Source organism: Camarhynchus parvulus, chromosome 1 (assembly GCF_901933205.1).
Source record: "Camarhynchus parvulus chromosome 1, STF_HiC, whole genome shotgun sequence".
Classification (NCBI taxonomy): Eukaryota; Metazoa; Chordata; class Aves; order Passeriformes; family Thraupidae; genus Camarhynchus; species Camarhynchus parvulus.
Genome location: NC_044571.1, coordinates 97,454,096 through 97,479,170, shown reverse-complemented (window position 1 = coordinate 97,479,170; position 25,075 = coordinate 97,454,096). Strand labels below are relative to the sequence as shown.

Sequence of the window (25,075 nt, the reverse complement as noted above, 5' to 3'; positions counted from 1 at the left end):
ATTTTATTTAACAAAGAGATTAAGCACAATGCCAAATAAACTTTTTTCTCGTCTGTTTGACATATGTGCTGTTACATGTTTTATAGTTACTTAAGCGCAGTTAACTAAACCTGAGGTAATGGCAAGGCTGCCAAGCACAGATCTACTGCTCCTTGCTTAGAAGACAAGCATCAAAAGCAGCTTCACTTTATTGGAGAGGAGCTGGGAACACCAGTAACTGTGCTTATTTACTTGGTCTGAAGGTGAAACATCTGACCAGAAATAACTCAAAAAAACCTTCAGGCTACACTACAAAACCAAAGATACATATGTTTAACTGCATGTCACCAAACTGCCCTGATTCTTAGACATTTTGGATGAATTGATGTTTTAGGCAAAAAGCCAGCAAAACCCATACATCCAGTCACTCTCCCTAAAAAAAACAACCAAACAAAAAAACTCAAAACCAAAAAATTCCGATATCAAAGTACACAGGGGAGAGCAGAGATGCTCAGAGGGTTTGTACTGAAGGTTCATATTTAAAGTTGCATTCTATACAGAAATTTAAATAAACAGATAAAAAAACAAAACCTAGAAAAGGCATGGCAAGAGCTCTGGGGCCATGAAAGGTTTTAGAAATAAGAGGTCCAGGAGATGAGTGAGAAGAGATAAAGTATGTGCAAGCAAAAGACAAGGGCAGAGCTGAGTTGTTCAGATGAAGCCATGCAGTTGAAAGATTCTCCTTACCAACCTTGTTCTGATAAACACTTACTAATATGTTACAGTATCCCACTGTCTGACACCTCAAACATCTACCTATTGTGTCATCTCCCAGTGGAAATTGGCAGGACTGGACCATTGGAAGGAAACTTGAAGGAAATCTCTTGAAACTCCCACAGACAGCAGAAGTCAATGGAGAATCCCAAAGAGACAGCACAGAGAATAGGGGAGCTGAGGAAACTGGCTCAGATGAAATGATAGAAAGAAACAGCAGCTTGCAGAGGAGGAGAGCTGTAAATCCCAATGACAGAAATGCAATTTGCAATCAAGACATCTGCTAAAGGTCATTCAAGGACAGAGCCCAACAGGAAAAGAGAAGTACCACAAGGAAATTTAAATTCTGAGAGTTCCTAAGCAAAGGAGGAAAAAAAGAGGAAGAAAAAATAGCAGTACTGAACAAACATGATCATTAGTCATTTTATCAAAGATCCTGTTTTTCTTTTCTTGACTGACATGTTTTTGAAAAGCCTTGTCTGATAGAGAACCCTTCATGTCACTTAAGTTAATCCTTCAGAAAACTTCAGCTGAACTTTTGAAGTTATTTTGAAAATTATATTCACATTAAAATGGGTAACACGGAACATGGTTAAATTCCTTTTCTATAATCAAACAGAGGACTGATACAGCAACTTCATCACACTCTGACATTACTTACATGGGAAAGAAATCACCAGAAAACACCACCATGAACCCAGAAAGAGGAAAGCTGACAGTGAGTGTGTTTAGACTAACAAAAAAAACCATGGAAGTGAAACTTGCAAATTCACACTGAACAGAATTGATTTGCAAAAGTGTCAACTTACTATGCTGGCATTCTAAATAAAAAAATACTTACTTTAAAGAGCTGTTTATGCTCAGAAGATGCAACAGATTGTTGCAGAAATTATTCTGCCTACATTGTGCAAGATACCAGAGCTGATACCATAATAACTGCTCTGTTATAATGAAAAATACACCAACCTATTGCCTCTGGCATGACTCTTATGTCACTGTTACACTTATAAACATTGCACATGAGAAAGTGAACAAGCTGCACATCTTCTACTAGCTTATATGTGTATTTTAAATGATTTTTTTTCCCCAGAAACAAACCAAAAATCCCACATATGCCTACTTTTACATTTTCACTACTGCATTTCCTGTATGGATTAAATCACGTATCTACATTTCACACACTTCATTCCACCAAATACTGTCATAGTTACAAAGGTAAAGAAACATACTGTCCATGAAACTAAGATCAAGTTCCTATTTCAGACTTTACAGTTTTCATTTGTAGAATATATATATATATTTAATATGAAAGGACATCATTTGCCATATACTTTGTGAAAGCTATGTACTATCTTTACCCTATAATGGAGCAAATAAACTTCCTGGAGTAAGACTGAACCTAAGCACCCTTGACAAACTACCTTTCAGCAAACTACAGCACTGGAAAAAAAAAACCCTCTAACAATGAACTCAGCAATTTAAAGACCTGGATGAGAAATTATCTTCAAAACACCCACCAATCCTTATCTGGATTTGTGAAAAGTTCATTCATTTAATGCTTATGTTTAGAAAGAACTGAGGAGTTTACAAAAGTCACTTACTTATCTCCAAAGAATTTTCTCCAGAAATCTGCAGCATCGGCTTTGGTGATGCGGAAGTTATCACCCTGGAATTGTCCATTTGGAAAAATAGCCTTGATTTCTGCTAACATGTGGCTGAAGATGAGAGACAGCTTTGTAAGGTTTCTCCTGCAGATATAATAGGGAAAAAAAATCACATCAAATCCTTTGAATTTAATAAATTTAATCAATCTTTCAGTATTTCACATATCCCATGTATTTGTATAACAATCACTGTGTGATACAAGAAAAACACTGATCTTTCAACTGAAAACACAAAGAAATACAAATCAGTGGTCTGTGTTTCCATGGCCTTCTGAAGGCATATTTATCATACGTCTCCATGAATATAAAACTACTTTTTGGAAACAGAACAAATTTGAGTTCTCAACTGCACATTCAGATACAATTCTTGTGTATTATGTTTGTGTGTTTCTATTTCATTTACCCATTGCAGAAACAAGAATTTATACTAATTAGACAGCTTATACATTTAAAAAAAACCCCAACCAACAAAGAAAACCAAAAAACTACCCCAACACTCAAAAATATAAAATTATAGTTTTGTATATGACAATAAACCTGTTTCATTCCAGGTTTCTAGAAATATAAATGTGGCATAGAACTACATTTACTCCTTTTTTCTATGATAGTTTTATTATTTTTATTTTTTTCCGTTTTCTCTTAGTGTATCTACTTCTTGTTCTCCTTTCAAATGCTTTCTAGTTAATAACGTGCTTTCACTAGCATATTATCAACTATAAAAAATTATATATTATAAACTTTATATGATAAACTATATAAAATTATATATCACTTGTTGTAAACAAAAAAAATCAAGGTTTTTTGCTATTGTCTCATTTCCATACATTTTCCAGGCTTGTAATCAGTAATCAAAAATTACTTGGCTTTTGACACAGAAATCCCATCTAGTATAGTGCAAAGAACAAAAAATCCTTAGATGCAAATAATCCTTTTCTACAGAAAAATCTGTGGGAAATGGTGAGAAGAGGAGAAAAGAAAGAAGAAGGAAACTTTATCAGAGTTTCTGCCTGGAGATTCCTTGATGCTCCTTCCAGGAAAAAAAGGGCCATTTCCCAAGCTAATATACAAAACAGAGGAGACCGAGCAGTTTGTGATGAAGGATTTGTATTCTTGTGAATTCTACTAGAGTATTTTAATGTGTTAGAAGTGTCCTCTGTATGTCAAGCCAGTTCAGCTTTAACCATCTCAGGTATTTAAAAATGACTCAAGCAATTTAATGAAAACCATACATGCTTAAAATATTTATCAATCATGTAATTTACAATCTGTTTAAAGACAGTATTTTAAATAAATTCAAACTTATTCTTAAGTTCCTTGACACATGGAAATATTAATATAGACATTTATTTTAGTTGAACATATTTCCTGGGGTCTTCCTAAAAGAATGCTCAATTTAGCACTGAGGTGGTAATTATTTCAACTACATTTGTGAACTTTATAATAGAGATTTCTGTGGAAGCTGTGTTGCACATTTACTATAGGTTTTACTACCAAGAAAATGATGATAAAATTGTTGTGAAAACATAAGTAATTTAAAACAAACAAAGGAATCCCAGATGAATGCACTCTCCCTTCCCTCAAGATTAAGAATGGCTACAGGGCTAAGTCATTCAGAGTCCTCTAATTCCTTCAGCAAAATCAGATGTCTATAATTACGACGCTCAATAGTTCCTTGCTATCCCCCCTTCCTATTTCCTTTGTATTTTAATTACACCCATGTATTCTTTATTATTTTACTCCTCAGAACTCAAGCCTGATGCAGAGGAGCAAGCAACAGCTTTTTTCATGTGGCTTCCTCAGTCTGCCCTAGACCCAAGATTAAACAAGAAACTTTTTGTACTTGGGACAGATGGGAACACAACTCGGTGCGATTTCGAGCAAAGCTCTGCCTTGCCTGGCACAATCAGTGTCCCACATTAAAGTGCTGTGCTGCAGGGGCTCTTTTCAGGTACAAATTCACCTAGTGAGCTTGCTGGATCCCTGAGGCTTGAGCCCTGGGGTGAGTTAAGGGATGAAGTCACACAGAGGTGCCACCTGGGGCACTTCCTGCCTGGAGGGCAGCGTGGGTCTGTCCCTGCAGAGGCACTGCCTGCTGGGCACAGCTGCACAGGACATGGCCAGAACCAGCAGCTGCTAGGATGTGGGCAGCAAATGCACAGGAGAGACACGCTCCCAAAGAGCTCCATCTAAATCACAAAGCCTCTTCCTTCCCTCTTAGAGCAGCATCAGTCACTATGTGCATCAGGACACTTCAGTTCCAGTATACAAAATCATAAGGAAAAAAGTAATCAGAAGGAAAAAATCATAAGTAAAGGAAAAAAAACCTATTTTTTGTTTGCATTTGTATAAACAAGAAAAAATATTTTAACATCTGAGACAGCTTCTTTTTATCTGATGGCAAAGGTGAAACTTGAAACCAACTAGAAGCTTGTCTGTGCTTGAACGTATATCACAGCATGTACAAACAGCAAGAGATGACAAACTCTTGGTAATTTATATGCAGGACATCTGGGTTTTTCTCTTTAATTTTGATTCTTACTCTATGAGATCATTATCTCAAGTCCTTCTTTGGTATCAAAAAGCCACGCTACATCATGCCTCATTTTTTCACTTACATATTTTTTCTTTAGAACCGCAAAGCACATATTGCACCATTTTTGCTCAAATATGCTTATGTGATACCAGATCTCAGTCCCCTCTTGAGCCAAAGATACAAAGCTCACTGATTTCAGAAACAGTTTTCAACAATTACGGTGCAGAGATAATGGCACTGGGGTGGGCAATGACTCCCCCTCTCTGGGCATTTCACTTGCCTGAAGATATCTATCCATTTCAGCAATGTACTTTTCCTGCTTGGGGAGGCCTTTCCCAGGACACCTCAGGAAGCATGTACTCCACTTTATCAAACCTGGCAGTCTGTGTAGCTGCATTTTTCAACTTAGGATGGTTCCCTTCCATCTCCCATATGAAGGATGGACCAGTGTCAAAAATTTTCCACCTTACTCTCCATTCATAAGTTTTTCCATCTTACTTTCCATTAATAAGTTTAAGACAAGGTATTCATTTGAAAACACAACAATTAAAACCATCAAGATTTGGCAATTTAGTGAATAATTCTAACGGAAGCCAAAGAACCATTCAATCTGAGCACCTATTTTAGGTCTCATTGCCACCATGAGATGTTAAGAATCCAGTCTGCATCTCTTGCAGTAACAAAAGCTTTCTTCTCCAGGTCATAGCAAAGACTGATGCAGTGGCAAGGGGACAATTGCACTGGCAGCCTGGTGGAGCAGAAGAGATGAGCAGATAGAGATATGCTCCAGAGACCCTTTGACTCACTGAATTCCAGGAGGGGAGATATCCTAAGGGATCACATTGGAGCTACAGCTCAAAATAACACCATCCAAATTATACACAAATAGTGGTTTTAATGTCTCAGCAGCCAGCCTTCAGGGTTTAAAATTATAATATACTTTTGCTGGCAACCTGGGGCTGGTTAGAAGTGAGGAACTTCTTTCCTCAGCTGTGGAACAGAGCACAGACATTTTATCTCTGCAGAGAAGGGATTTCATGCTGATGAGAAAAACCTTAACTTTCTGAAATTAAAATCAAACAACATTGCTTTATACAAAAGCGAACCAAGATGATCATTTGCCAGTATATAATAGCTACTGTGGTAAAATACAACAATATTTGAACATTAGATGATGTTATATCAACAGCTTTTTATGTACCACACAGTGTAGGTCTCATCCATATTACTTGCAACATACTCAACACTTCCTAGATGATGTTTTTCCTATAATTCAAGCTTAGATTTTTGCTACCTTCCTTTCACTGAGTCAAACTAATGCCAAACAGGTCAAATCCCTTGTAGAACTTGATTTCTGAAATACCATTTTGTCAGTCATAGTCTGTGGTTTGTTGCCAACCATCTTTGCCCATGACAGATTTACCGAAGAACCAGCACAGTCTGAATTGACTCCAGAACACCTAAGATACAAAGATTAAATACTGAATTTTTATTTCACATAAACTTGTAAAGATGTACTGAATCAGTAAGCATCTTTTGGTTAATGAGAAAGATGCATTTTTTAAATTTCAAAATGAATCTGTCTTTTGAAGTTATACCTCATCAGCAAGATTTCTAAATAGAGATCAAAGCCTGATGGCAAGAGTTTTGGGTTTCTTCACTTCTCAGCAAATGACTATATTCTGAATCTATTTTCTCTTCAACTGTCAGGAGTGAGGTCAGGCTAGAGAATACTGCAAAGATTTGATTTGAAAATTGAAGGACTTTTTAAATATCAATCATATGCAATGTGAAAACAGGGCTTGATAATGGAGATACTATGACATCCCAGCCAAACCAAAACAGCAGCAGCTGAGTAGTAGAACGTCTGAAAGCAGTCCTGCTCTCCTGGATCTACTGAAAAGGAAGTAAAACATGATCAATATGCAATAGCATAGATAGGTTTTGGCTGTGTCAACTTTGCAATCACTGCATGAAGTTCATGTTACTTGCTGGAAGGCAGTATAGTCCAGCAAACAGGACTGGACAGGGAATTAGGCAGGGTCACTTCCTTTCTGCCACTGGCTTTATTTATGAGGTGGAAGGAACACCTGAACCCTGCATTTACTGCAGGACATCGATGAACAGAACAAAATACTCAGAGAGCTCCAAACTTGGAGAGCTCTGAACAAAAACTCATGGCAGATCCAGCCTGTGCATAAATACACAAAGTAAAGCATCCATCTGTGCCCTGGCCCTTCAGAATTATTGGATGTCACAGACAATAACCAAGACAAAGTCATTTTAACAATAAATACTTGTTACTCCTGCAAAAGCTTGAAAATGTTTATATCTACCTACATACTACATGTATATATAATTTCTGTTTTCATGCCCATGTATTACTATGCCCATAAAAAAAAAAACAACAACATTTTACAACTACAAATATTTCTGAAAAAAACTCCTCCAGTCTGGAAAAGAAGTATGAATGAATATCTCTGCAGTTATGTATGTCATTCCAAAAATTAGGTTATTGCTGGATTTCCTTCTTCATTGCATCTAGTAAGCGTTTCATCTTTTTGCATCCACAGTGATACACTTTGTTAAACCATCACCTGCTGTAATAAGCAATACACCAACTTTCCAACTCATAATATATAACTCAATACCTGGCACGGAATAACAGTCTTTAGAGTTAGAATAAAATCTATTTGGCAGCTAAGAATATTTTCCAGATAGAACTTTCACAAAAATTCACCAAACTACTCCTAAATAACAGATAATTCCTCTATAATCATTTTATAGAATAATCATACAAAGACAGCTCTCTTAGCTGGCAAAACTGCAAATCATAACTACATAGGAACTAAGATGAAAGAAAGTTTGAAATATGAATTTCATAAGGTGATTGTTTATTTTGACTTCTAAAAATCCACCCCCCCCAATTATTGAAGCCTCAAAATCCAAAGCATATGTACAGAGCTCATTTCACTTAATTAGTTCTATTCAAAACAGATCTCTGATCCATATGCTTGATTGTGGTAAAACACAAGGATTCTACAAAATACATGTTACTAATCCAAAGGAACAGAATAGAGTCTTGTGATTCAGGTACAAAAGAGGGAAATGAAGACCCATGTTCTGAGCTCTGTTACTCCACTCTCACAGAGTTCAGAATTTATGTTTTGTGACTCAGATTTCCATTGTGTAAAAAAAGCTCTTTACAAATTATTTACCATTTTTATTTTGCCACCATGAGGACAATCACAGCTGCTCATAAAACCCCTTGACAAACGATACTTCTGCCATTAGCTACTGGTAAGTGATTGAAATAGGAATGCACTAAGTCCAGGACAAAATACGGAAGAGAAAAAAAATCTGAAGAAATATGTGAATTTTTTAAGATCTCCAGAAGACATAGGGAAAAGACTAAAAATTATACATGCTGACAGTGGTTCACTCTTGATAATCCAGTACAACCCTGACTCATTCATCCCCCTTCCTCTCATAGAACTTCCCTTCTCAGAGACAGGAAACATAGGAAAAAGAATTAGTAAAACAACCTACCAAAAACAAAACACACCAAAACAATCCCACAACAAAAAAATCCCCCCCCCAAAAACAATAACATTTCCACAAGAAAAAAAAAAAACCAACAAAACAAAAACCCCAACACTTCTTTTTTAGAAATCTACAGGTGCAGAATGCAGTCAGATAATCTGAACAATGGAGTATTCCTTAACACTTTAGAGGAAGCAAAGGAAACCAAAGGTTCCTGTCAACAAGCTTGCAGAGATAAAAAATGCCTACCATCATATTTGGCAATCAGATCAACTCCGCTTCTGTGCAATGATTATTTTTAAAAGCTATATAAGGACAGGGTATTGTTCAGGGACCAAAGTATATGAGCCTATTCTTGGGATGAAATCTTAGTCCCTGGGACTAAGAATAATCATGAGCTCTATTTCCTACTTGTGCCACTGACTCACGGAAGGAACACATATAACTAAACTTTGATGTGTTGCAGTATTCCTTATCTGTAAGCTGCTCCACAAACAAAACCTAAAAACCTGCCTTAAACACAGCAAGATTCAGCCAATAACTAAATTTATCATATATTAAGCAAAAAAAAAAAAAACAAACAAACCAAAAAACCCAAACCAAAAAAAAACCCCAAAAACTAGTATAAAATTGTAGGAAGCTAACTGGAGGCAACAACTACATTTCTTTGAGTCCTGGAGGAGCTGGGTTTATTACGGGTAGGAAAGCAGCATCCTTCCTTGAATGGCTCTTCATCAGCTTCTTTATGACAGATACAAGGAATATGGTACAAGTCTGTGCTATTCACAATGGATACCAAAAGGAAGAAATGGTAGACTTTGGATAAAGATTGGGCAAGGATGATTTGGAAAACAAAAAGCTGATTCCAATGTCACTTTGAATTTTTCTCCATCTTTTCCTCTGCTTAGAAATCATTTTACATTGATTCACCAACTTTCACCAGCAGCCTGGTTCCTTTTGCTCTCATATTTTAAAAAAGATATTAAATGGAAGAAGGCAATGCTTGAAGAATTCAAAATTTCATTTCATCTTGTGAAACTGCTTATCAGCTGTCATTGCTTTTTTAGCAGGTATTTATTGCCCAATTTATACAAAAACCAAGAATTAACTTAATATACAGAAGCTTAGTAAAGAAAGTGGAATATAAACACAGATGAAGGAAGAAGGCCAGGGTTTTTGCCAATCTGTAACACTCCACAAACTGATGAGTCTGTCTTCTCGTCACTCTTTCATTTGTGAACTGGCATGCCACTATGCCACTAACATCTCTTCAAAAAAGTTTTTTCCAAGGATTATGTTTGCTTTTTGCTAAACAAATGCTCCATACAGCAGCAACCATGAACAGCTCTTGTTAGCTGGGCTTTAGGCTTTACAGTCCAAGTTTTGAAATTTTCATTACTTCCAGTTCTGTCCAAGGGGCATTTATCCACACAGATAAATGTCTCAAGGTACTCCTAAACCATTTTAATTTCTTTCCTCACTAGTCATCTGGTATATGAGGTAACAAATAAAACCATGAAATGAAAACCTAAGGAGTGCTGGCAGGAGTAAGAAGTAACAAAGGAAACACAGTCTGCATAAAGCAAATTGTGAGTCATCAAAAATAAAGAGGCATGTTGACAAGCTAAAGATTTAATAATTTTGCCCATAATTATTATCTCTAATTAGTTATGCAGAAGGATAGAGGTTACAAAAAAAATCCCTCTAGAGAATGCTACTCTGAAAGCAATTTGCATAAAACTGATCTAAAACTGAATATTTACAAGTACAAACACTTTGTGAAGGATAGTCAATCCTATAACATTTTAAGTAGCAACATAAACTAAGAGCTAACAGACTTATTGATTTTACTACCAAGACTTTCAATGGACCTTCTAGATCATCCATACAAAATACATGATTTAACATCCCTAATCAAACATGTACACAGATTTAAAAACCCAGCTGGACACTGGCTGTTTAGTTTTATTCTATACTTTTTAACAGTCCGTTGCTTTTGCACTATGGTTCCACTCCTCAGCAACAACATGTTGTTCAAGCACTGTTTGCTTTCTCCAACCTCCTCCCATAGACATCTTTGTGTATAATGGTCCAATATTATTTAACTGAACATTGACTTAAGTCTAAAGTCTAATAGCTGTATGTATAAATGAAACTGAAGTTATCACAGAATTCCCCAGGAACAACAGTAAACTAAGTCTTTGAAAAGCTGAATTAATTCACTGAATGCAGAAATACAGAAAACTTGTTAAAAACACAAATGAATTAATGTGAAACATAGAAGACTGAATTAGCATCCTTTCACCATCTTCCAAAGTGGAAGGGATATTCAAAACAACACTTGGCTAAAATAAGCAGCCTTAAAGACAGAGGTGTGGTTGGTATAATTTTTTGGTACCCGATTAGGCCAGTAAACACCTTGAATTGCAAGGCAAAGTGAGGTCACTACTATTATTCATACTATCCATGTACTGGAAGTATAACTGATACTACCAAAAGGTGTTAATACTTTCCCATATAACAATCTTCCTCATAATTCTTGTAAGGACCACTTGGTTCAAAGATTATTTGTGCCATGGATAGAGCACATCTGTGCCAGGCCAAGCAAAGCTGTGTGCAAAAAGGGACCCTGCTACATGGACCAACTCAAGTGACTCCAGAAGGGATAAGAGGCTGAATTTGGCACAAATCCTGACACAGCCAACACAGCAGCCAAAGGCCAGGGCTGGCACAAGGAGGTACTGATGTGGCTAAATCCTTATCTTCTTGACAGCAATCGAGCATGAGCAAAGGAAAGTGATTTAGTTCTGTGTCATGCTTCATCTAGTTTGCTGTCATGCAAAAACTCAGGAAACTCAGTGGGTTCTTGGTTCTGAGGTGCTAATACCAACAAAGCACGTGTGCCATGCAGCACTCCGAGCAATCCCCTTCCTGTGCAGGTCTGCCTCCCATCTTTGCAGCAAACAACTGATGATGCTTCACTTCACTGGTCTGCAGTGTGCTCATTTCCTACAAAGAAATAGTCCAGAACATGGAATCAGGCTTCTCCTTCCAGGGCTTTTTATTCAGACTATGATCTCACCTTAAAACATGCTGTTAGGATGTTTTCTAAGTAAAATAAACTAAAAAGAGATTCATGAGCATCCTTAGCAACAGGCAAAAAGTACTTTAAATTCAAAACCTACCGAATTTTGCAGCAGTATAGCTTCTTGAGAAGACAAATATTTATAACTGTTAGAGGGTGAATCCAAAATTTTTCAGGCCTACTGCTCATCACACTAAATGACTGTGGAACTCTGCAACACAATTTAGCCATATTTCAAAGCAGGACTGGTAAATACTTCTTTCTGACTTTAAGGACTTTTGGCAAACTAATATCCATATGCATTTTTCCCCACTTATATGACTCTCAAGTACCTAAATCCATTTTTGATATTTAACAGGATCCTATGTGCCTCCCAGTACACTTGGTGAGACTGACACAAGTTTGGCTAAATGGTGGAACTGAGGGAAATCTTATTTATCCAAGAGGGCCCAAAATTCAAAATTCTCAGCTCTGAATTCTGAGCTCATGGTACCTGACTAAACATACAAAACACTCGCAGGACAAAACTTAAGTTTGAGCTAGCCTGCAGCTGTGAGACACAGATCTAATTCATACATAGGGGGCTTTTAACACAAAAGAAGATAGAATAAAAATATTATTCTCCATTTCTCTTAGCAAAGCCCACAATGAACTCAGAAAGAAAGATGAGATGTTTGACTCAAGAGCAAAGACAGAAGATAGAGAAAGGAGATGGAAAGAAATAGATGGCAACATTGTACTCAGAGAAATTTTATTTACAAGGTATGATAATGCAGAGCAGCATAGGAAAGCCCATGAGAAAAAGCCAACACTTTTACAGAAAAGTTTGAACAACATGAAAAAATTAAACTATAAGGACATGTATTAAACACCAGGAACAAATGCACCTGGTGTTTAACACATCTCCTTAAACAAATCATTTTGCAGTTGCTATCTAAGTAAACATCTCCTCTATGCATTCAGGCCTAGCCAGGCAACAGAGCCATGGAATAAAAAAAATCGCACACTGATTTAGAGACAGTCAAAATGGACAAACCCAAAGGGGATCAAGCACACACAGAATCTTATTCCTGAAAATTCTTTTGAGACCTTACCTTTTTAGTTATGATTTTGTTTTTGTTTATATGAGTGGTAAGAAATACAGCAGTATTTTTACTGATCAGATCTTCTAATGCAGATAAGGGATCTAAAGAGAAGTTTTAAAATAACATCCACTTTCTTGCATTAGGAGGGTATAGAAATATCAAAACTGCTGTATTTTTAAAAGTGCTGTAACCTGCAGAGGAGTACCTGCTGTGTCACACATGGTTTCACTGAGTGCAAGACAACAAGCTGTCCCAGCATTCCAAAGAGCCTGGCCAAAAAGGAGTTTTCTTGGCTGAGCTGCTTCTGAGACTTGATCGAGAGAAAATACTGAGCTGCACATTTTGCCCTAGAATTCAACTTCAGAAAAAGTCCTTGGATTTTACTTTTTGAGCCTCTTGTGCATCATCACCTCTATTTGCTCTGTGACAGAGATAGAAGCCTCTCATCAAAAGTAGAATTGTTTTACAAAAACTAACCCTCCTCATTCCATGTGGTTTCGTGTCAAAAGTGTCATTAAATGAGTAGAGAAACTCTACACTTTAACAAATATATTTTTTACAGACCTTCAAATATATAGGAATTTTGACCCTAAGCCCTGAAATCAGATTCCACGTAGGCAGACACTCTTATTACAGCATTCTAAGTGTTGTCACTAAAGCATTCTAAGAGTATTTTAGACCACATGAAAACATGATATTTATTCAAAATGGAAATTCAAGTGAAAGCTACGTAACCCATCAAAAAACAATAATCAGCCTTCAAACCACGTCTCAGGTTATTGAATTCCTATCAATCATATAATAAAAATTTCCATTAGATGCACTCTAATCAAATCCACCAGAAATCATTCACTGAAAATAATTTAAACATTACTTAGAGCTGAGATGCTGCTAGTTGGCAACATTCAGGTAACAGAAATCTGTCCCTTAGCTAAGCAGTGTCACACAAATGCATATGGCACAAAAATATACAAAATAAGATATATGAAGTACTGAAAGTCTATGTGGGTCTCAGAATAATCACTGGGGTTTTATTTACTGACTGAGAGACTGTAAAGTGACTTGCATTGAGAGAAGAAAACTACCATCTCTGGCCAAAACAGCAAACAACCTATTCCCTTTCACATACATCCTGAGGCACTCAATCACCTGTCCTGCATACGAGGAGCACATCTAAACCATTTAAATCCAGATACATTGCTGCCACATTGTGTTAGGAACTTTATCTGTACAGAATAGCAGAGAGAGAAACATCAAATCCTTGGGTCCAAAATGCCACTTGAAATGATGCTATGCATACTTATGGCCCTTGAGGATCAGGTCAGTGTGTATCCAACAGGGCAGTTAGGAATAATCTGGCATCAACGGAATATAGCACAGACCGTGGTCAAAGTCTAACAGATTTTATAAGATGTGTGATTTCACATTAACTAGAAAAAAAAGTAGAGCTGGCTGAAATATTTTCATCAGTAATTTGGACATTAAAAGCAACCACTAAAACCCACAAGGATATAGCTAGACAGACAGGTGTGTTTTTCAAGTAAACAGAGGCAGAATCCTTGCCTTCAGGAAGTACTGATGTCAAATATCCAAACAGAAGCTGTCCATACAAATCAAAATAAACCATCTTGCCTCTTCACTCCTTATCTCCCATGAAAAGCAAAGGAAAATAACAGAATGAAAAAGACTGAGACGTTATTTGCAAAAAATTACTTTCCCTTTTTTGGTCTAAAGTGCAATAACCATGAAGAAATTTATACACTAATCTGTTTTTTTTGTTTTTACATGAAGCTATTCAAAGGCTATAAGGCTGACAGATAACTGCAAAGAGCTGCAAAGTGACTGCACAACGAAACCAGCAGATGTAGTTCAATATATGTGAAGGCATAATGTATTTGAACAAAAAATCTTGACCTGATGTAGAAAATGGCAGGTTCTGAGCTGTCCATTGTCAATCAGAAGCAAAATTTTCAATTATGATAGGTAATTCCATAAAAATATCTGCTCAGCACTCATCAACAATAAAAACCCACATCAAATATCATGAATTATTAGCAAAATAAGAGAGGAAAAAACCCAGAAAAAATAATTATGCCACCACGTAGAAACACAGTTGCCTGCTATCAAACCAGACATATAAGAAACAGAGATAAAAGAGATACACTGAAAGCCAAGTGAGATTACCAAAGGTAAGAAATGGATAGAAACTGAGGAGGAATGAAGTGTGGTGGGACTCTTCACGCTGGATGAGTAATCACAGAGGAACTCAGATAAGAGATCTACAAATTGCAAATGACATAAGGAAGATGGATGAGGACTGACAGTAACTAAAACATTTAGTGAAGGTGACAGGAAGCAAGCTCAAAAAATCCCTAATGCACAGAAGTTGTTGCCTAAGGATACTGAGGAGGCAAGTTTAAATAGGTTTGAGGGGAAGCTGGGAAAACACCAGGAAGAGCCGCTTCACTGAAGGTTACTAGAGTAACAATGCACAACAGGCTCAGGAAATCCCTTGGCTAAAAATGGCCAAAGGCTGATAGAGGACTAGGGAAACACACTAAGTTATACTTACTTGCCCCATTTATTCTTCCTTAGGTATCTCCTTATGCTCACCACTGAAAACAAGAATGACTATAATGATCCAGATCAGCCTCTGTCTTAAAAGCAAGACAGTCCTTAAGAACTAAAGCACGTGGTTCATAGGTTACCCCCAAAGCTCTTAAGTTCACTTATTTCACTCATACAATTTGATTGCACAGAACATCTAATACCTGATCACTCATGAATTAATTTTGGATGCCTTAGTGAATGGAAGCATTCTACTGTTGACAATCATTCTTTTTCACCCCCATAACTGAGATTAGAAAGTTGAAGTTGCCTAAATCACAGTCTGTAGCATGAGTGTGGGTACGTGCTTCACCAGGAGGGTGGCCTGACATCATCTGGCAGCAGAAAGGGCAGGTGGTGGAGCAGCACTGCTTGAGGCAAAGATTGAGAGAAGCACCAGGGTTGGTCAGGAGCAGAGCCCTGTTCTGTGCTTTACAATGATAGCTGCAATAAGAGCCTACAAGAGTACTTGCCAACACTGGAGACGTGAGTAGTGTTAAGAGTACTAGTGGTGAAATTGGATCACAGATGTCTTCCAAGATAATCCGTTTCAACAGTGAAAGCCAAGTAAGACAGCATTCCTAAAATTAGATGAAGAGGCTCATAGAGGGCAAGTGTCCAAAGAGAAAAGGTTACTACACCACAGCTGCAGTGGAAACTTCCAAATTCTGAGCACCAATGTGAAAATCTGTTATGTTTTACTTACTGCTACATTTCATTAAAACAATACACATAAATAGAATCACAACTAAACACAAAATACACTAAAATTCCTTCTGGTAAAAATAGTTTTTAAGGCATGACGGTTCCAGGAGTCACACCTTGAGTTTACTCCCCTGAGACAACACTTGTTTTGCCTAGCAAGGCAGTTCACTTTGCTACTTGCAAAAGTAAACACTTTATGCAATTTTGGATTCCTGGAACAATCCATCAGTCTCTGAAAACAAATTGCTTCGAAACAGGAATGTAAACCTAAAGACAATACTGGTCTTCCCTCAAAGACTGGAATGTAAACCTAAAGACAATACTGGTCTTCCCTCAAATACTGAAGCATTCCAGCTCTTGCTACCAAAGCAAGTAAGAACAGGAGACGGAAACTGAAACAAACAAAAATCTCTGGATATTAAGATATCCAGCTGCAAATTTCTAATCACTCTTTTTTTTTTCACGAGTCATCCTCAAAATCACTGCAGTAAATATCCTCACCACCTGAAAATACTTATATTAAGATTGTATGAAATTATACTATCTTTAGTGTTGTTTACATTCCTAACACTTCAATTTCTCTAATTACTTGAATGCTGCAGCTAAATTAAATATATAAATATTCTCTTAAGAGCCATCGGACTAAAATATTCACAGTCAAAAACATATTCTCACTTCTGTTTTTTCAGATCAGCCATCCTGGGATAGGAAAGGAGAATTAACTATCAAAGTATACCATGTATTTAATCACCCTTTGATACTATGAATAATGAGAGACAACTGTTTAGATCTGGAAAAATAAAACTGCATTCCTTCCATCTCTGGGAAGCTCAGAGCACCAGGTACCACAGCAGGTAGCCTGCTGACGTTTGGCACAGTTTGAAATATCCTCGAAAAAGAGCTTCACTCGGTGTGGTGTATTTGGTGTTGGAAGACCTTTCACCCATATTAGCAGTTTTCATCCCACATAGAATACATCTGACATGAAGCGGATGACAAATACTATTGCTGTAATAAGCCATATCTGAGTTACTATAAGAAATACTTGTGATCAATAGCTATTGTTGGCTCTTACAGTCAAACAAACAAACACCTCTATCCTCTAGTGACTGAAAAAGGATCATTACCAAAAAAAGAACAATTACAGCTAACTACAAGAGATAATGCTGGAGAAGCTTGTGCAGCCAACTTGAAAAACATCTCAATCTGTATCAGCAAAAAGACAGAGTCCTTGGAAGTTTTTGTGCCCCAAGTCCCCACACAGCCTGCCCTGTCCCTGGACAGCTTCCCAGAAAAAGCAACGTCCTGTACATCAGTTTCCACCAGAAGTCCCACAGTACTCCTTCACTCCTCCTATTCCCTAATGGCTAAAAGTAAATTTTTCATCTGGCTCCCAGAGAAGAGAAAGGAAAGACTGTGAGAGTCAGACAGGAAAGGGGAAACAGAGAAGGCAAAGGCCGAATAGCTATCCTGGAGCTTCTTGTTTCCCACCCACCAAGCCACATTCCACAGCCCCACAAGGGAGAGACCCCCCCTTTAGTATAGAAGATAAAGTAGTATCTGACATGGAGCATTCTCTTACAGAATGTGCATCCATGGAAAAGACTGACACAAAATATGAAATATCCAGTGTGTTGTATTCATGTGCTCATACCAGTCTAAAGCCCACTGGTAAACATTTAGAAAGAGAGAGAACCTTACCATATGTTAATATTCTGACACAAAAAATCCCAAAGACTTCTCCTGAGAGCTTGAGGATTAAAAGGCCTGGCTAGTATGTCATAGTGACTCATTGCTTAAATCCAGAATATTAAAAGATAAGCTAGCCAGAAGAAACTTTACTTTTGCCATAAGTGATGTTAATTAAAAGGTCAAGAGATCTAAAGGAGGTATTGAGAGGAAAACCTCAGAAGGAGAAAATGAGGAGGACATTAAAAATATATATTTTTAAAAAGTGGGGATTAAAGGAGGATAAAATAAAACCCTTTTAAAGCTGAAAATGAAAAAAAGGATGAAAAGGTAGAAATGAAAAGTGCAAAATTTATGTCTCTAATTCTTCCTTCAGAACTTTATAGTTCACATTTTCCTCCAGGTTTAGTCACCTTAATTGCACATATGATTCACAGAGGCTCCCTTGCTAGTAACAGAAGATTCATGATTAAGAAGGCATAGCAAGTTTCAATTTCAATAGCTAAGACCTCAGTATATCTGAAAAAAATTATTTCAGTCAAAATGCAGAAGTATGTGAAGAATAACTCTCAATTTGATTTCTCCATTTCTTGCTTTTTCTACAGTCTGGCTGCAAAGAGTCTAGTAATAACAGCAACAATGTACTAACACTGGGCAGTTCATCAACATCTCACACTAGTTGTACACAACTCTCTTAGGAGAATATGAAAGCTATTTCTTTCCAAAAGCAAGCCCTTAGTATGTGTTAGGAACAATATAGATAATTTTGGATTCAGACTGTGCTAGGCAGCAGTTTCAATTTGTAACATTACTCAAAGAATCACAACTGTGGAAATAAGAAAATGTTTTTAAATCACTTAATTCTGAAGAACCTACATTAGCTTCCCTTAAATGTTTTAAACAGTACATTTAAGGAAAATGCCTTAAAGGGACAACACAGCTTCCTTTGGAAGAATGGGCAATGCTAAATAAATAATTTCTTACTTAAACTCTCAGCTCACTTAATGGTAAATCTGAATGACAATGAAGTGATAGGAATGTGTTCAAGAGGGGGGACTGTTTTTCCTGCAGACCAAAGTTGAGCCCTCAACTGCAAAGTTTAATCAGTCAAAATGGAGAACATTAACACTGCAGAGAATCTCTGAAACAGGCATGACCCTCTGGGCAGGTGCTGGGAGGTCACAGACATTTTGCTGCAGGCTGGGGATTTGAGCCTGTCATGTGCTGTTTTAGCTTTTCACACTTGTGCCTGTGCAAATTAACCACCAACAAGTGTAAAACATCAACTCCAACTCTGTACAGCTGCAAGTACATAGGTGCTGCTTACCTGTGGCTCAGGGCCAACACATTCAATGCCATGATCCTATACCACCATTTCATCCTCATACAACTTACAGTCAGCTCCTCAACAATGGGTATTTAAACACAGCATTATTTTTATCATCAAAGCTGAGGGTGGAGAGAGGGAGCCAGAGAAGGAGATCCTGGAAGCATTCAATAAAAACATCCACCCCACTGGTACATGGGAAACCCGAGCTTTCAAGCTGTACTGAAGTAATTTTACAGTCAATCCACAGAACTCAGTGGATCCTGCTGTAAACAAGTCTTGGCTGAAAACAATGTTCATCCCACTACAACTCTGGTGCTATATTCAGAATAGATGGCCTAAATTCTACCTAGCTTTCTGAGTGCTTATTTTTGAAAATTCCTGAAGGAAGGCCCACTGAGAAGCTACAGCAACATTAAAAAAAAAAAAAAAAGGAAGAAACAGCACTAAATAACTAAATGCCTTTGATCTAAAATTATGCTTTTTCCCCAGGTAATAGGATTGTCATAGAAAAAGACTTCCCTTGCTTTAAAAAATAATAAAACCAAAAATAATAAAACCATATGCATTTATGCTTTGTTTCAAGAATTTTAATAGTCTTTGCCTTTTTACTACTTAGATGTACACTATCTCACAAACCTATGAAACTGCAAATATATCCACTTACAGTAAACCAGAAATTTCCCTCTGCTTGATCAACAACTTTCTCTGTCAAAACAAACCCGGACTTTTTTTTTTTGTCTAAAAATTAAAGATTTGAAAAAGCTTTGGATCAGATATTTGTCAGGTAAACACTAGAAAGAAGCTTTTATAAAACTTGACTTACAGCTGACAGCATTCTGTGACACCATAAAGTTGAGACCCTTTCAACCTGCAAATTTAGGAGATAATGGAAAGACACCAAAGATAAATCACCATATGAGTTGCTGTTATAGGGTTGCAAACACCAACATGTGTCACTGAAGCATTAGTCCAAAGGCAATCACTCAGCATTTCTCAGACTACAAGGACTTACTCCCAGATCCAGAACTTAAAGTGACACCGTTTTAATAGGAGCCACAAGACCTCTAAGTCCATCAGGTTAAGTGTTAAAGGACAAACACTTCATCTCCAGTATTGAGAGTGTGTGTCTTGTACCCATTAGTTAATCTGCATTTGTTACTGTATTATAAATTCCTAATCCAAACAGAGATCTCTAATTTTAATCAACTGAACTATGAGGCAACCTCAGGCAAGGGTTATACTGTTTTTGTTTGATAAAGAACTTCATTGCAGATACCCTGCCTCCTCTGCCAGAGTTTTATGTGAAGCAAATATCTCACAGCTTTCCATCAGCTCATTAGCTCGTCCCCCACCATCTCTCTCAACAGCAAAGCCATCCATGTAGATTCAAACAAAAGCCAGAAACCATCATTTCATAGAGGACTAAAGCCTGCAGCAGCCAGCACTATCAACTGAAATCTTGCCCAGTGCATAACAAGGATTAAAAAGAGAGAGGTTACAAGAAGTATTACTCCACAATTTATTATCTGTCTTCTGACAACAAGTAATAAATCCTTTTCCTAAATATTAATTCTTAACTACTGACTTTTATAATCATTAGCTTCTATTATAATACACTGAAACAGTAACAAGGTCCCTGTAAAGGTAATGACAGGAAAGCTGAAAACCAAGACCAAAAATCTTTCTTCAACTTAAGAATTCCTCATCCAAACGGCACTATTCATTCAGGTTTCCTGGGATTCTTTTTCTCCATCTCTGAAAAAGTTTCAACTTGTGGAGTGGGGAGAGATTTGGCTTCCTGAAAGCCCTTGAGAATAAGTGTGTTTGTTCTAGAATACCCTTGGGGCACTCACTGCCCCTTGCACACCATAATTTACCCTCTGGATACAGTGCAGCTTGGCAAAACATCTCTTCAGCGGAGAACAAAAGACATGATATTAGTTCAGAACAAAAATGATATTACTTCTCCTTCATTACACCGGACAAGGTGATCCTTTTATTACAAAATTCATACAAACCATAATACCAAGAATATATGCAATATATGGTGGGATTTACCTGAAACCCATGTCATAAAAACAGTGCGCTGTTTCTGTGTGGTAAATGTCACATTAGCACATTACATAACAAAAATAACATTCTCTTCTATTCCTAACTTTATATTATCTGCCTAGTCTACCACATTCGCCTTTGGCCTTTGGTATTTTCTTTAGGTTACTTGCATTAATTTTAACATTTATTCAGCTGACTTGAAAGGTATTTTTCAGCTACAAGTAGGAGTGAGGTAAGTATCAGCTATCTATATAACTAATAAACTAGTTCTGTCCTATATGCCTCTTGGTACCACAGGGCATTGAGATACACGTGTGAAAATATATATATATTTATATGTAATTGGCAGTTAGCTTAAAAGGTGGTGCTGGGTTAAACGTTGAACTGGATGACCTTAGAGGTCTTTTGCAACCTAAAGCATTCTGTGTATCTATGATACAACAACACCAGGCCACTTCCTCTCCAACACTGCAAACAAACTGAAGTGGACTTTTGTTTGTTAAGACACTCAGACTCCAGACATATTTTGTGTTGCCCCAGTCCCATACTTCCTTTCATGCTCTCAGTTGCAATTAAGACTTCTTAGGTGCATGACATATTACAATCAGACACCAATAATGCATTTACATACCTTGCCTGAGATTACACATTTTGTCACCTCAGGAATGAAAAGCTTTCCCTTGCACTAACCATAAATTATTCTCACACTGTGCAGCCAAAGCAACTCAAAGAAAAGGCAGGATCAGGCAGCAGATCCATTGCTGCTACTGCTTGCCTCAAGCAGGGCCCCAGCTTGGGCAGTGCTCCTCACACAAGGACAACCCACTCCAGTTAAGCCCTCAACTCCACACAGTCTTTGCTGCTTCTTTCACAAAAGACCATTATTATGTAAATAACTTAACTAAGGGGTTCATAAAGCTCTGCGTGACAACATGCTGCAAGACAGTAAGAATTTGTTTTAACTAGGGTGTTAAAATGAACAGTTTGAACAGTCTTTGCTATATTCTACAGCAGATGCATGGCCAATGTTTGCTTCCCCAATTGTAAAAGAAAGTGAAGGCAAAGATACATTTTTAACAAGAGTTCAAAAAACCTGACTACACTGTCTTGTGTGTATTTCCTCGTAATAGGAAACAAAACAGGGCCAGGGCACGAGCACTCCTAGCTGCAGGCAGGTGCCTTGCCATGCTTGTCCCATGCTTGTCCCAGCCCCTCCAGCCTCGTGCCACACAGCTCAGATACCATTTTGGCAACAGCTCCTGTGGGAGACCATTCCCAGCAGGCCCAGTGGATCAGCTCTCCCTGTCTTTAGAGGTAGGCATGTCTTTCTAGACACACATGTCATACCACACCATGAGTCCTGGGGATTACACAATGAGCATGGGCCCATTTTATTAATGAACACAAAAATGGCCATCAGTGTTAGAGAGGAAATCCAGGGTAAATTGGTCACCAGGGATCCAACTCCTAAGGAACATTCTTAAGGTTCACAGACAACAGTGAAACTCAGCAACCGTAAAAGTGCCTGATCAATTAAAAAGGAAGACTAAAAATACTAGAGTTAACCTGCAGGAAAAAGTTAATAGTAATTCAACTCAAACTTCTGTAATGTTCATTTCTGTTGAAGAAAATATGTCAGTTGTGAATACCAGCATATGTACTCAAGAAAAAAAGAGCAAAGGAAGAACAGACTGAGTTTTTAAATAGAAGGCAAGAAACAATACAACATACACGTTTGCTAATGAAAATGTACCAGAAATTTTACAGTGCAAAAACCTGAATATTCACTCTCAAAAACACAATGCCATTTCAGCAGCTGTTGAAAACATTTTTATCTCAGAACAAAACTATGACACAAATATACAGAACTATAAATACAATTACATCTATAGCTTTTATCTAAAGCAAAGTATCTAAAGATGTTATGCATGAGAATATCAAATCCAGAAAGCAAACATCAGATTTTGATAAAGGTTGAGATATTCTAGAGTTTATATGGCAATAAATTTTGCTCTAAAAAGAGACAGGCCCTTAAAAGGGAGAAACATAACACGTCATGAAGTCCACTGGAACTTTCAGCACTCCCCTTCTTTTTACATGAAATAGTCAAATATAAAACCACGAGAGTTTGTATGAAAGAATTTCCCCTTTCCATATAGATAAGAAGTTGCATATTTTGTTTAAAGTTGACCACAGTATGTTTAAAACAAAACAAAACCTAAATGCTAAAGAATTAAAGAACAATGCTACATATTCTAAGATTACCTGTAAGATGAAAGTAACCTTATGAAGAAATTGTTGAGACCACTTGAAGATTCTTTTCCTATTTTAAAGTGTGGAATTTTTGTATCTACTTTGTTCAGCTGAACTCTCCCATTACAAATATTAGACTTTCGCTCAAATGAAACTTATAGGGAAAAATCTGTCCTCTAGCAGGGGCAAAACCATAGAACCTCCTAAATGTAAGACTGGTGTTGAATCCCTTTTTCTTGTGAAAAACCTGTTCCAAATGTTCCTGTTTCTAAATCAGTTTCCACACTGATAATTAGTCACCCCAATTTCTACCCAATTCAATAGGGTCAGAATTCAAGTGGGTAGGATGCAACACATCCTCTGTGCAAAGTAAGCACACAACTGCCAGACTCTTTTCTGCAAGGAGAAACTTCACAAAGCCACCAGAAAAAACATGCATCAAAACTTTGTATGATGATTCTCCCACACATGATTAATCGGGTGGTATTCAAGTTTCAAAACAATATTTACATCTGGCTGCAACTTTTTTTTTTTTTCTTTTTGCTCATGCCACACAGGAAATCATTTAATGCTGTTATACTTCAGGGTGCAGTTTTGCAATTGAGCTCCTCGGCTGATGTAAAAGGAGTTTTGTCCCTATGTAACAGCCCAATTACAGATCTTACTGGGAATAAAGGTCTGTGTTTTAGGTTGGTTGGTTTGAGGTTTTTTTTGTGTTGAGGAGCAGGGGTTGGTCTGGGTGCCTGGTATTGCGTCTTGTATTTTCCAGCATAATTTTAAGAACACTAAATTAATTTTTAATTTTTACATGTTTTTTCAGCAAAAAGTATGAGATAATAATTTTCCCCTATAATTTCAGTAGCAAGTTGCAAAATTCCTCAAAACAGAGGTACCTAACGGAAATTTTGACACATGCTTAGTTAGAGCCACTCTTGTCTGTACTGGTTTCTGCCTTCAGTTTAAAAGCATTTTACTTTCTCATATATGATTTTCCTGTAAAATTCTATATTTGGGATGGTTTCTGCTCTCTATTTAAAATCATTTAGTTGCTCTTGCCTTACAGAGGTTGTCTTTTTTCTCTCTTTTCGAGGGAGAAAAATGAATACATTCTCCAATGGCTAAGAGAAGTCGTATGTCTAGCACTTCTTACTTTGCATCCAGCACATGTGAAACATTGCCAAGTCAAGGTGGGAAGTGAAAATAGAAAGCAGGACCAACTATGTATATATGAGCTGAAGTAATGGAGAAAAAAGGCTTGCTGGGTTAATTGACCAGCCTAAAGCCATATGATATATAGACCCATGTACATACTTTGGTGCCAAAAGTAGTATTTTAAATGTTTTTGGAGAGTTAGCAAGTCTTTTTGCTTATATTCCAATGGAAAAAAAAAAAGATTACTTTCCTGACTTCCCACTGACTCTTGCACTAACAGTATAATATTTGACTATAATTCACTTTTGTAATCATCAAATATAGATAAAAACTGTAATTTTATCTTTTTTTCCCTTCTCTGGATGATTAACATTGAAGCAAAGAATACCTAGCTACCTTTTCAACTTTCACAAATCAAGACTGTTGTTCCTCTAATGCTACATACATATTCTTGTGCATCTTAAGGTGGATCAGTTACACTCTGGGTAAGGAAAGGGTTAGCATGTGTCTTACACAAATGACCAGAGTAAACAAGGTAAATGCAGTAAACAGAAAAGCTCCAGAGTTCACCTTCACTAAGCAGCAAAATAGGATAAGAATCATGAGGGGTTCAATTATTGTTTT

General features: G+C 37.1%; 1 protein-coding gene across 2 annotated transcripts in view; it reads right to left on the bottom strand.

The window, feature by feature from the left end:
- CBLB (Cbl proto-oncogene B) overlaps positions 1-25,075 on the bottom strand; it is a 128,574-nt gene that overhangs the window by 58,166 nt on the left and 45,333 nt on the right. For both annotated transcript variants that reach the window (XM_030954636.1, XM_030954644.1), the window contains exon 4: positions 2,355-2,501. In XM_030954636.1, coding sequence (XP_030810496.1) covers positions 2,355-2,501 — 147 coding nt within the window. The remainder of the gene's footprint in view (positions 1-2,354; positions 2,502-25,075) is intronic.